The sequence below is a fragment of the Mastigoproctus giganteus genome, chromosome 8, assembly GCF_048544385.1.
Source record: "Mastigoproctus giganteus isolate SK-2022 chromosome 8, ASM4854438v1, whole genome shotgun sequence".
Classification (NCBI taxonomy): domain Eukaryota; kingdom Metazoa; phylum Arthropoda; class Arachnida; order Uropygi; family Thelyphonidae; genus Mastigoproctus; species Mastigoproctus giganteus.
Genome location: NC_143582.1, coordinates 231274261 through 231288255, shown reverse-complemented (window position 1 = coordinate 231288255; position 13995 = coordinate 231274261). Strand labels below are relative to the sequence as shown.

Here is a 13995-nt window from a genome sequence, read left to right as displayed (position 1 = left end):
TCTCCTCCACTTTCCTCTCAGTTATTACAAAATCATCCAGCTCACTGCCAATGTTTACTTTACATACATCATTCGCCTTGCTGAATAACTCCTCATGCATGAATGTAGATGCAAAATACTCGTTTAGATTGTTAGCCACCTGAGCAGGATCCTCAACTGTTGAACCATCAATATCCAGTGGACCAATCTGATTCATCCCTTTCCTTCTTGAGTTTAAATAGGTAAAGAACTCTTTTCTGTTTTTCTTTGCATCCTTTGCCAAGGATTTTTCGTAGTCTGCCTTTGCCTGCCTAATCTCCTTTGTGACTTGGTTACAGACCAACTTATATCTATCATAGGCTTCCATGTCACCCATTAATTTGTATGTATCCCATGCATTTTTCTTCTCTGCCACATGTCTCATTAGTTCATCTGACAACCATTTAGGCCTAAACCTTGAACAATATTTCTTAGTTGGTATGTAAAGCCTGGTAGCCTCCAAGATTAGTTCCTTGAATGCTTCCCATTTTGAGTTTGCTGTTGGTAACATCATCAGTTGGTCCCACTGTATAGAATTTAAATACTGTCTCAGACCATCATAGTCGCCTTTACGAAAACAAAAACCCTTCCCTTTACCTCTGATGGTAGTTACCTCCTTGAGTAAATCCCACTTCAACACACTGTGATCACTGCCACCTAGTGGTTCATTTATCTGCAGGTTCTTAATGCATGAAGAATCACTACTGATAATCAGATCAAGAGTATTGCTCCCTCTTGTTGCCTCACGAACATGCTGATGTAGAAAACTGTCATCCAATAAATCCACAAAAGCCTTGCTAGTGTGCGAGTGACCAACCCACAAATTCCAGTCAATATCTGTGAAATTAAAATCCCCCATTATAAGACTCTCTGATTTACTGGCCCACTCTATTTCCCTGTACAATATCTTATTATACTCATCAGAATCATTAGGCCTATAGCACACCCTACTCTCAATTTTGATTTCCCAATGCTTATGTCACACCAAACTGACTCGACACTGCCCTGCCCATCGATGTCGACTGGCTTCACTTCCTTGGACTTTATGTGTTTCTTAACTAATAGCATAACACCTCCTCCCCTCCTGTCCTGTCTATCTTTTCTATACACATTGTATTCCCCAAATTCCAGTTCTGCATTCCTTATATCTGTGTGACACCACATCTCTGATATCCCAACAATATCTGCGTTTTTGATGTTTTGAGCAATACCTCAAATTCAACAAATTTATTTACCAAACTCCTAGCATTGGTGTACACGCAGGTATACATGCACCTGTTTCTATTCTTGGCTACCCTAACACAACCCATGTGTTTACTTGTACCGCAATGACTCCCAGCAGTCTCTGAAATATCCTGCATCTTGTTTTTCAGGTTTCTGCTCATTTCAATAGAAGCAGTGCAAGAATCACTTCCACCTCTGCCAGTGGCTACTGTTAATCTATGAGTCCTTGTATCCCCCACAACTAGCAGTTTTCCGACCCACCTAACTCTGCCTCGACAGCATCAGCAAAAATTCTTGCACCCTTTCTATTTAAGTGTATACCATCCCTGTAGAAGCAATCTGTCCTGTTAACAAGTACAGTCCAGGCTGAAAAAAATTCTACTCCTTGAGCCTTGCACAATCCCTCCAGGGCCGAATTGATCGACAAGGCTCTCATCATATACTCCTTCCTATCGTGTCTGGGCAGAATTGCAGACACTTTCAAATTCAACCCTAATTCACGGCTTTTTTTCAACAGTGACCTGTACTTGCTAAGTAATTCCGCCGGTCTCCTACTCTTTCGACATTGTTTGTTTAGATTTCAGCAAAGCTTTTGACTGAGTCCCACATGAGCGGTTGCTTTATAAGCTGGAACAGGTTGGAATCACTGGGAAAATCCTTAGATGGATAGAAGGATGGCTTCATGGCAGGAGGCAGAGGGTTGTGATAAATGGCTATTCCTCAGATTGGGTTGATGTAAGAAGTGGGGTTCCCCAAGGATCAGTATTGGGACCACTGTTGTTTTTAATTTTCATAAACGACATTACATTGATGAAGGGATAGAGGGTGTGATGTTTAAATTTGTAGATGATGTTAAAATTGGTAGAGTAGTTAATGATCACTGTCAAGCTGAGCTTCTTCAGAGAGACCTAGATAGACTTCAGGAATGGTCAGAAAAATGGCAGCTATGCTTTATCCAACAAAGTGCAAGGTATTACACCTGAGAAACAGTAATCCCAAAATAACTTATTCACTTGGTGGAGTTCAACTAAACCCAGTACTGGAGGAAAGGGACTTGGGTGTTATGATACGGTCAGACATGAAATCCTCTGAGCATTGTAAACAGGTTGCAAGGAAGGCCCATAGTGTCCTATCGATGATCTATCGAACTTTTGCAAGTAGAGATAGGGACGTGATAATCCCATTATATAAGGCTTATGTTAGACCACACTTGGAATACTGTGTTCAAGTATGGAGACCGCACCTAAAGAAAGACATTGAGCTTCTTGAAAGGGTGCAAAGACGGGTAACTCGCCTGGTGAGATCGGCAAAAGGCGTCCATATGAAGAAAGACTTCGAATATGTGGATTGCAAAGTTTGGAAACTAGACACCTTAGAGGAGATTTGATTTAGGTGTTTAAGGCTCTGAGAGGCATCAGTAAAATGAATGAGGATGAAATTTTCAAGATTATAAATGATGCTAGAACTAGGGTACATAAATTCAAGTTACTGGGGGAAATGTTTAGATTGGACTGCAGGAAGTTTTATTTTAGCCAGCGAGTTATAAATTACTGGAATAATTTGCCTTCATGGGTGGTAGAGGCCGACAGTTTGGGGAAATTCAAAGGTCATCTGGATAGTACCTTCGGGTAAGGGAAGCGCATAGGATGATAGGCTTAATTTCCTTTTTTTATTAATTATTATTATTTATTTATTTTATTTATTTATTTTTTGTTTTTATCATTGTTTTGTTCGGATATTTTTTTTTTTTTTTGGCTGGTGCAGCATAAGCCATAGGCTTTCTTGCACCATGCGGCCATTACTAATACTAATACTAATAATCACCTCCTTATCCTTACTAGCAAAATTCCTGTATATCATTAACAACAACCCATGACCTTGCTCTGGCAGCCAGTCTACACTGCTCAGAAAACTTCATATCTGACTGGACAATTACTCCCAGGTCTTTTTCATTTTCTACCAATGTAAGCATAGTACCACACAGTTGGTACATTTCTCTAGGGTTACTTCTACCCATATGCCGTACTTTGCATTTGTCAGTGTTAAACTTTAGTTGCCACTTCTCAGCCCATCTGCCCAACTTTTCTTGATCCTGTTGCAGTAGCACACTGCCATTAGTGTCATTAAAATCTTGCCAACCTTAGTATCATCTGTAAACTTGGACATTAAACCTGATATACCTTCATTAATATCATTGATAAATATAAAAAACAACAGTGGGTCCAACACCGAACCCAGGGGGACTCCACTAATAACATTAGTCCACGAAGAGCAACATCCATTGATTACCACTCTCTGTTTTCTCCCACTGAACAACCCTTTTATCTGTTATAACAATGTGCCCTTAATACCCTACTGCTCTAATTTGTACAGTAGTCTTCCATGTACAACTGTATCAAAAGCGTTCCTGAAATCCAAGTATATGATATCAAAATTATTTTTTGCATCCAGTTCCTTTGTAACCATTGAATTAAATTTATCAGACAAGACTTTCCCTTAACAGACCCATGCTGTGTCTAAATTATTACCAGTTACTCTATTATTTTATTCAGAAAAGAAGTTAAATTAACAGGTCTGTAATTACTTGTGTCATCCTTTGATCCCCCACCCTTGTGAATTGGAGTCATATTTTCACATCTCCAGTCCATGGGGAACTCCCCTTAATCCACAAAATCTCTCATAATTATGGCTAAGGGTTTGCTTACTTCCTTTGCTGCCTCCTTTAATATAACTGGATAGATCCCATCCAGCCCAGGTGCCTTTCTTATGTTTATCTTCAACAATTTATTTCTCCTCCACTTTGCTTTCAGTTATTACAAAATCGGTTGGCTCTCTTCTAGAGTTTGATAAACATCTGGCATTCCCCTCTCTGAATAACAGGTCATGTGTGAATGGGGATGCGAAATACTCATTCAGTTTGTCAGCTACCTGAGCAGGGTCCTAAACAGTCGAACTATCAATATCAAGTGGACTAATCAGATTTATCCCCTTCCTTCTAGAGTTTACATAAGTAAAGAACTCTTTACTGTTTTTCTTTGCATCCTTTGCCAAAGATTTCTCGTAATCTGCCTTCACTTGCCTAATCTCCTTTGTGACTTGATTACACATATCAACTTGTATCTATCATAGGCTTCTGTGTCACGGGATAATTTGTATGTATCCAGTTTATATCTACCATAGTCTTCTGTTTCACCTGATGATTTATGTGCATTCCATGCATTTTCTTCTCTAATGTTCATCTGACATCCATATAGGCCTAAACCTTGAACAGTATTTCTTAGTTGGGACAAAAATCCCAGTAGCTTCTAAGATTACTTCCTTGAATGCTTCCCATTAAGAATTTGCTCGGTAACATCATCAGTTGGCCCCACCGTATAGACTCTAAAAACTGTCTCAGACCATTGTAGTCACCTTTACAAAAGCAAAAACCCCTCCCTTTACCCCTGATGGTAGTTACATCTTTGAGTAAATACCACATGAGCACATTGTCATCACTGTTACCTAGTGGTTCCTTTATCTGCAAATTATGTAACCTCCTTCTGTCAATTAATTTTGACAGAATGAAGTGGCATTCTATACAGATATACAGTGATGAGCCAAAGCATTATGACCCGCGAGTCGTTATGCAAATTGAAGCATCTGCATAACAGCCTTTTAAAATGCACTGCTTGCTTGATGTTTGTGGAGCAATTGGGTACGGGACATGATATTGCCATGGGGGATGTCTTTTTGTGTGCACGATGTAAGGAGTGTAAGGAAATCAGGCGACAACTCGGCATTGTTATGGGCCTATATGAGAGCTTAAAGGACAGGGTGGATGCCCACGAAGGATCTAACTTGAGGGGCACCATCAAGCTGTCAGCTGCCCACATCAATGCCAGAGCTTGCACTTGGTCATCATGCAACACAGCGGCAACAACCAAGGCAGAATACGCTGGTCCCACAGGAACTAGTAGTTGTTGGCGACTCTATTGTCAGGGAAACGGGGAACATGCTTTGTAAAAAGGACAGGTGGAACAGGACCAGGGTATGTCTGCCAGGGGCAAAGGTTGATGACATTGTAGAGCGGATATCATCTTTTAAGGACACAAAAGGTAATATATAGTTGTAAACGTTGGCACTAATGATATTAAGAGTAGGAGACCAGCGGAATTACTTAACAAGTACAGGTCACTGTTGAAAAAAAGCCGTGAATTAGGGTTGAATTTGAAAGTGTCTGCAATTCAGTCCAGACATGATAGGAGGAAGTATATGATGATAAGAACCTTGTCGATCAGTTCGGCCCTGGAAAGATTGTGCAAGGTTCAAGGGGTAGAATTTTTTTCAGCCTAGTCTGTACTTGTTAACAGGAGAGACTGCTTCTACAGGGATGGGATACACTTAAATAGAAAGGGTGCAAGAATATTTGCTGTTGCTATCAAGGCAGTGTTAGGTGGGTCGGAAAACTGCTAGCTTGGGGGGATACAAGGACTAATAGATTAACAGTAACCACTGGCAGGGGTGAAATTGCACTGCTTCTATTGGAATGAGCAGAAGCCTGGAAAACAAGATGCAGGATATTTCAGAGACTGGTGGGAGTCAGTGCGGTATAAGTAAACACATGAGTTGTGTTAGGATAGATAAAAATAGGAACAGGTGCATGTATACTTCCATGTACACCAATGCTAGGAGTTTGGTAAATAAATTTGATGAATTTGAGGTATTGCTGAAAGCATCAAAGGTGGATATTGTTGGGATATTAGAGACGTGGTGTCACACAGATATAAGGAATGCAGAACTGAAATTAGGGGAGTACAACATTTACAGAAAGGATAGACAGGATAGGAAGGAAGGAACGAGGGGTTGTGCTATTAGTTAAGAAACACATAAAATCCAAGGAAGTGAAGCCAGTTGACATCGCTGGACAGTGCAGTGTCGAGTCAGTTTGGTGTGACATTAGCATTGGGAGATCAAAATTGAGAGTAAGAGTGTGCTATAGGCCTAATGCTCTGATGAGTATAATAAGAAACTGTACAGGGAAATAGAGTGGGCCAGTAAATCAGAGAGTCTTATAATGGGGGATTTTCATTTCCCAGATATCGACTGGAATTTCTTGGTTGGTCACTCACACACTAGCAAGGCTTTTGTGGATTTATCAGATGATTGTTTTCTACATCAGCATGTTCTGGAGGCAACTAGAGGGAGTAATACTCTTGATCTGATTATCAGTAGTGATTCTTCATGCATTAAGAATCTGCAGATAAAGGAACCACTAGGTGGCATTGATCACATGTGCTAAAGTGGGATTTTCTCAGAGGTAACTACCATCAGGGATAAAGGGAAGGGTTTTTGCTTTCGTAAAGGCGAATATGATGGCCTGAGACAGCATTTAAATTCTATAGAATGGGACCAACTGATGATGTTACCAACAGCAAATTCAAATGGGAAGCATTCAAAGAACTTATCTTGGAAGCTACTAGGCTTTACATACCAACTAAGAAATATTGTCAAGGTTTAGGCCTAAATGGATGTCAGATGAACTAATGAGACATATGGCAGAGAAGAAAAATGCATGGGATACAGATAAATTAATGGGTGACATGGAAGTCTATGATAGATATAAGCTGGTCTGTAACCAAGTCACAAAATGAGAAATCCTTGGCAAAGGATGCAAAGAAAAACAGAAAAGAGTTGTTTACCTATGTAAATCCTAGAAGGAAAGGGATGAATCAGATTGGTCCACTGGATATTGATGGTTCAACAGTGGAGGATCCTGCTCAGGTGGCTAACAAACTAAACGAGTATTTTGCATCTACATTCACACATGAGGAATTATTCAGGAAGGGGAATGCCAGATATGTGAAATTAACTCTGGTAGTGAGCTAGATGATTTTGTAATAAATGAGAGGAAAGTGGAGGAGAAATTGTTGAGTATAAAAATAAAAAAGGCACCTTGGATGGATGGGATATATCTAGTTATATTAAAGGATGCAGCAAAGGAAGTAAGTAAACCCTTAGCCATAATTATGAGAGCTTCTTTGGACTCAGGGGAGGTACCCATAGACTGGAGATGTGCAAATGTGACCTCAATTCACAAAGGAGGATCAAAGGCTGACACAAGTAATTATAGACCTGTTAGTTTAACGTCTGTTCCTGGAAAATTAATGGAGGCACTGGTTAAAGAAGCACTGCAGGATCATTTAGACAAGACTTCAGTAATAGCTCGGACACAGCATGGTTTTATTAAGGGGAAGTCTTGCCTGACCAATTTGATTGGATACTATGATGCAGTCACAAAAGAACTGGATGCGGGGAATAACTTTGATAATATATATTTGAATCTTAGAAAGGCTTTTGATACTGTTGCACATGAAAGACTGCTGCACAAATTGGAACAGTGTGGCATTGGAGGCAAATTGCTGCTACGGATAAAGGGATGGTTATGGGGGAGAAGGCAGAGAATGGTAATCAGTGGACATTGCTTACCACTACTCATTGTGGACTAATGTTATTAGTGGAGTTCCTCATTGTTCAGTGTTGGGTCCATTGTTGTTTTCTGTATTTATAAATGATATTGATGTGGTATATCAAGCTTAATGTCCAAGTTTGCAGACGATACAAAGGTTGGCAGGGTTGTTTAGGACACTACTGACACTATGCTGCTGCTGCAACAGGAACTGGAAAGGTTGAGCAGATGGGCTGAGAGGTGGCAAATGAAGTTTAACATTGACAAATGTAATTACTACATATGGGAAACAGTAACTCCAGAGCAACGTATCAACTCTGTGGTATTACACTGACAGGTGTAGAGAATGAAAAGGACCTGGGGGTAATTGTGCAGGCAGATATGAAGTTCTTTGAGCAGTGCAGATGGGCTGCAAGAGTAGCTCATGGTGTCTTGTCAGTGATATACAGGAATTTTTCTAGCAGGGATAAGGATGTGATTATTCCCTTGTATAAGGCAATGGTTAGGCCACACCTTGAGTACTGTATACAGGTCTGGAGGCCTCATTTCAAGAAGGATGTAGAGCTGCTGGAAGAGTACAGAGAAGGGCATCAAGATTAGTGAATGGAACAAAGGGTTGCTCTTACGAAGAAAGGCTTACGTTTTGCAAATTACAGTGTCTGGTGACTTGGCAGTGGTGAAGTGATCTGATAGAGGTGTATAAAGCCTTGAATGGTTTCAGCATGCTCAGTGCCGATGGGATTCTTCCTCTTGCTCAGAATAATCACCTGAGAGGGCATAAATTGAAATTGAGGAAAGACAGATGTAGGATTGATGTGCGGAAATTTGCCTTTAGCCAGCGGGTAGTTGGTTGGTAGAACAGACTTCCATCCCTTGTTGTGGAAGTTGATAGTCTAAATAAATTTAAGGCTCAGCTGGACAGGTATTTCGAATGAACGGAGGGGTGAAATAGGAGTGGTTTCTTTTTTTTTTTTTGGGCTGATGCTGCATAAGCTTGCTTTCTTGCATCATATGCCTATGCTAATGCTAATCTACAGGTGCAACTACACCGCGTGCGTGGGTTGGGCCCGGTATAAAAAACACGTGATACTGAGCTCCGTTAATCAGTGTTACTCTTGTTCTTCAGATGCAAAAGGCAGCGGACTTAAGTGAGTTTGACAAAAGCCATGTTGTAATGGTCAGATGACTGGGTCAGAGCATATCTGGAATGGCACGGCTGGTGGGATGCTCGCGGTCAGCCATGGTTTGTACCTACCGAAAGTGCTCCTAGGAGGGGGAACCCATGAACCTCCGACAAGGTGTTGGACTACCATGGCTCATCGATGCTCGAGGTGAGTGAAGGCTCTCCTGGATGGAACGTGGCAACAGAAGGGTGACTGTGGCACAACTCGCCGGTAATTGAAATGCTGGTGATGCTAGTAATTTGTCACAACACACCGTACAGCGAACCCTGCTGAAAATGGGGTTGAATAGCTGCAGGCTACTCTGAATGCCCATGCTAACCACAGTTCACTGGCAACAGCACCTACAATGGGCACACTAGCATTGAAACTGGACCTTGAGTGATTGGAAGAAGGTCGTCTGGTCCCATGAATCACGTTTCCTGTTGCACCATGTGGGCCGCCAGGAGTAACCAGCAGGTCCTTTTACAGGAGTTAAAGGGATCTGTTGGTTACGTATTGGTACCAGATACCACAAGACACATTTAGAAATCTTGTAGCATCCATACCTCGCCGGGTACAAGCTGGTTTGGCTGCACGTTGAGGACTAACATCATATTAGGTAGGTGGTCATAATGTTTTGACTCATCAGTGTACATTCTAAATGTATATTTTAATTAATGTGGTTTGTTTAAATGGTATACTTAAAAAAAAATAAATTTTCCAAGATGATATAAATAGTTTGTAGTGTGATACTGGCAGATTGTAAATTAAAAATGTTTAAATGAATTATAGATTTTTCTTAAATAAGATTTAGAAATTCATACAAGAGTACAGAGCTGAGGTGCAGAGCTATGCTGTGTAACATGCAAATATGCTTCATTTAATGGTGCATAAAAAAAAAGTTTATAATAAATTTTGGCAGCTTTTCTTCCACAAGAAAAAATGCTTTCATTACTTCGAAAATTTTGTATAAACTTAACCAGTGACTTTTTGAATGTCAGTGACTTATTATGCATTGTCTTCTGAAGAATAATGAAAATAACATAGCATCCTTGAACAAGCTCAGTAGAGATTGCAAGACAGATTATACCCACACACACAATAGTGGACAGAAACTACACATTGTAGTTTCTGTTCACTATCTATGTGCAGTTGTTTGCCTTTTAGCCCACAGGAATGTGCCCTCAAAACCTGCACTCCTAAGCTATTTATAGATAGAGGAGGAAGGGAATTATATGCCCAGCTGTCATCCTTATTTACTTAAAAGCAACCTCTTGGTGAATTTACATGCATAAGTGGTTTCTCCAGCATTAGACTTGGAAAGTCTGTGCCTTTATAAGTTGTTATAAGTCAATGTCTTTATAAATTGCATTTGTTACTTGGGATTGAAAATGAATTCCTGTGAATGGAGATGTTCCTCCAGCACTAGACATACAAACATCTTTATAAATTTCATTTGTTAGTTGAGATTGAAAATGAATTCCTGCAAATGGAGATAATTAAAACTGCTGTGCAAACAATAACATTTTTAAAATTTCAGAAAACTAAGACATTTGTATATTCCAAAACGAACCTTTTGGGATGCTAAGGAAAACATTGAAAACCAAGACAAATCCAGAAACACTGGGCATCCTACACTATGTTGATGATGCCAGAATACTCACAACCAGAGGTTCCTTTTCAATATTAGTAGCACTCAAGGAGAACTGCTAAAACATTTTAAGTATGTTAATTATTTTTGAAATGCTTGAATTTCTGCATTTTTTAGATGTTGTTGTTATTTGGTTTTTAGGAGCATTAGCAACTAAGGCCATATTGCTCTGGGGATATGCGGTGGTCATTCCCTGACCTTTCCGCATCCTCTATATTTGGTGGTCATGGGCTCGACCCCCGGTCTAATCAAGGAGTGTGTGCTACACACTGCTGCTCCTGTCCACCTGGCTATGGAGGTGCCTTTTTTTTAGGTGTAGAATAAAACATTCTGTTAATGAATGCAGCAAGTTAATTAATTCTGTAATGATTAAAAATATAAGGAAATTATTCCTATTTCTAATGTATATGTTGAAGTGCATTGCATTTAAAATATGCAGGCATCATAGCCATGATGAAATAATACACCTGATATTCTTTCGATAAAATTTTTTTATACTTTATATCCTTTTGATAAAATTTTTTTATCAGATAGAGAGCTTTATGTAGATTAAATCTGCCATGAATTTAGTTTTGGTTTGAAAATAAAATCCACAGTGGTTTATGTTTGCAGGTTGTTACTATAGCAGAAAAACCTTTTGTTTGGATCAGAGAATTGGATGAAGATATGAAATGTAATGATGATGAAATATTCTGTCCAAAAAGGAATAAGACAGACGGTATGCATTATATTTTTCACCTCATTTATGATCCTTTGATTTCATTACTTTTTCCATATTGTCCCATTTTCTTTTATCTTTTATTTCTTACTTAGTTAAGGATTTATTTTTTTTTGCCTTTATTAATATAAATTTTAATATTTTTATAAAGAGGGTATGTGATGATGGCCCACTATAATGAGTTAAGAAAAAATCATAAAAAAAAAGTATTACAATAGATTCTCATTATATCCAAATTAAATGTCTAATAAAGTGTATAGATACTAAAGAGAACAAGAAAATCACACACTATATAAAGTAACTTAAAATAGCCTTAATTACTTCTGTTGAATAATCCAGATATAATGTAGCCTTTAGTTATGTCTCAGACTAGTGCAGCAAAACAAAAGGCTCAAAACAGGGGGAGGGGGGGATGCTTTAGTTTGGAAGAGTACAAGTACAGGTCACTGTTGAACAAAAGCCGAGAATTAGGGTTGAATTTGAAAGTGTCTGCAATTCTGCCCAGACACGATAGGAGGGAGTATATGATGAGAGCCTTGTCCATCAATTCGGCCCTGGAGGGATTGTGCAAGGCTCAAGGGGTATGCAGTGTTAACAGGAGAGAGAGTGATTGCTTCTACAGGGATGGGATACACTTAAATAGAAAGGGTGCAAGAATATTTGCTGATGCTATCGAGGCAGTGTTAGGTGGGTCGGAAAACTGCTAGCTTGGGGGGAGACAAAGACCAATAGATTGACAGTAGCCACTGGCAGAGGTGAAAGAGATTCTTGCACTGCTTCTATTAGAATGAGCAGAAGCCTGGAAAACAAGATGCATGGTATTTCAGAGACTGCTGGGAGCCATTGCAGTACAAGTAAACACATGGGTTGTGTTAGGGTAGCTAAGAATAGAAACAGGTGCAGGTATACTTGCGTGTACACCAATGCTAGGAGTTTAGTAAATAAATTGGATGAATTTGAGGTATTGCTCAAAACATCAAAGGCAGATATTGTTGGGATATCAGAGACGTGGTGTCACACAGATATAAGGGATGCAGAACTGCAATTTGGGGAGTACAACGTCTACAGAAAGGATAGACAGGATAGGAAGGGGGGAGGGGTTATGCTATTAGTTAAGAAACACATAAAAACCAAGGAAGTGAAGCCAGTCGACATCGCCGGACAGTGCAGTGTTGAGTCAGTTTGGTGTGACATAAGCATTGGGAGATCAAAATTGAGAGTAGGAGTGTGGTATAGGCCTAATGACTCTGATGAGTATAATAAGGAACTGTACAGGGAAATAGACTGGGCCAGTAAATCAGAGAGTCTTATAATGGGAGATTTTAATTTCCCAGATATTGACTGGAATTTGGGGGCTGGTTACTCACACACTAGCAGGGCTTTTGTGGATTTATTGGATGATTGTTTTCTACATCAGCATGTTCGGGAGGCAAATAGAGGGAGTAATACTCTTGATTTGATTATCAGCAGTGATTCTTCATGCATTAAGAATCTGCAGATAAACAAACCACTAGGTGGCAGTGATCACAGTGTGCTGAAGTGGGATTTACTGAAAGAGGTAACTACCATTAGGGGTAAAGGGAAGGGTTATTGCTTCCGTAAAGGCGACTACGATGGACTGAGACAGTATTTAAATTCTATACAGTGGGACTAACTGATGATGTTACCAACAGCAAATTCAAAATGGGAAGCATTCAAAGAACTTATCTTGGAAGCTACTAGGCTTTACATACCAACTAAGAAATATTGTTCAAGGTTTAGGCCAAAATGGATGTCAGATGAACTAATGAGGCATATGGCAGAGAAGAAAAATGCATGGGATACTTACAAATTAACACATGACACAAAAGCCTATGATAGATACAAGTTGATATGCAACCAAGTTACAAAGGAGGTTAGGCAGGCAAAGGCAGATTACGAGAAATCCTTGGCAAGGGATGCAAAGCAAAACAGCAAAGAGTTCTTTCCTTATGTTAACTCTAGAAGGAAGGGGATGAATCAGATTGGTCCACTTGATATTGATGGGTCAACTGTTGATGATCCTGCTCAGGTAGCTAACAAACTAAATGAATATTTTGCATCGACATTCACATATGAGGAGATATTCAGCAAGGGGAATGCCAGAGGTGTATTCAACTCTAGCAGTAAGCTACAGAATCTTGAAATAACTGGGAGTAAGGTGGAGGAGAAACTGTTGAAGATAAACACAAGAAAGGCACCCGGGGTGGATGGGATCTATCCAGTTATATTAAAGGAGGCAGCAAAGGAAGTAAGCAAACCCTTAGCCATAATTATGAGAGCTTCCTTGGACTCAGGGGAGGTACCCATGGACTGGAGATGTGCAAATGTGACCCCAATTCACAAAGGAGGATCAAAGGCTGACACAAGTAATTATAGACCTGTGAGCTTAACTTCTGTTCCAGGAAAATTAATGGAGGCACTGGTTAAAGAAGCACTGCAGGATCATTTAGACAAGACTTCAGTTATAGCTCAGACACAGCATGGTTTTGTTAAGGGGAAGTCTTGCCTGACCAACTTGATTGGATATTATGATGCAGTCACAAAAGAACTGGATGCAGGGAATAACTTTGATATTATATACTTGGATCTTAGAAAGGCTTTTGATACTGTTGCACATGGAAGACTGCTACACAAATTGGAGCAGTGTGACATTGGAGGCAAATTGCTGCTATGGATAAAGGGGTGGTTGAGGGGGAGAAGACAGAGAGTGGTAATCAATGGACACTGCTCATCGTGGACTAATGTTATTAGTGCA

The 13995-nt window shown here is 39.8% G+C and overlaps 1 protein-coding gene across 1 annotated transcript in view; it reads left to right on the top strand.

The window, feature by feature from the left end:
* Positions 1-13995, top strand: part of LOC150082411 (glutamate [NMDA] receptor subunit 1-like) — a 514944-nt gene that overhangs the window by 334613 nt on the left and 166336 nt on the right. Inside the window, exon 10 of the mRNA XM_090380513.1 lies at positions 11114-11219. Coding sequence (XP_090236639.1) covers positions 11114-11219 — 106 coding nt within the window. The remainder of the gene's footprint in view (positions 1-11113; positions 11220-13995) is intronic.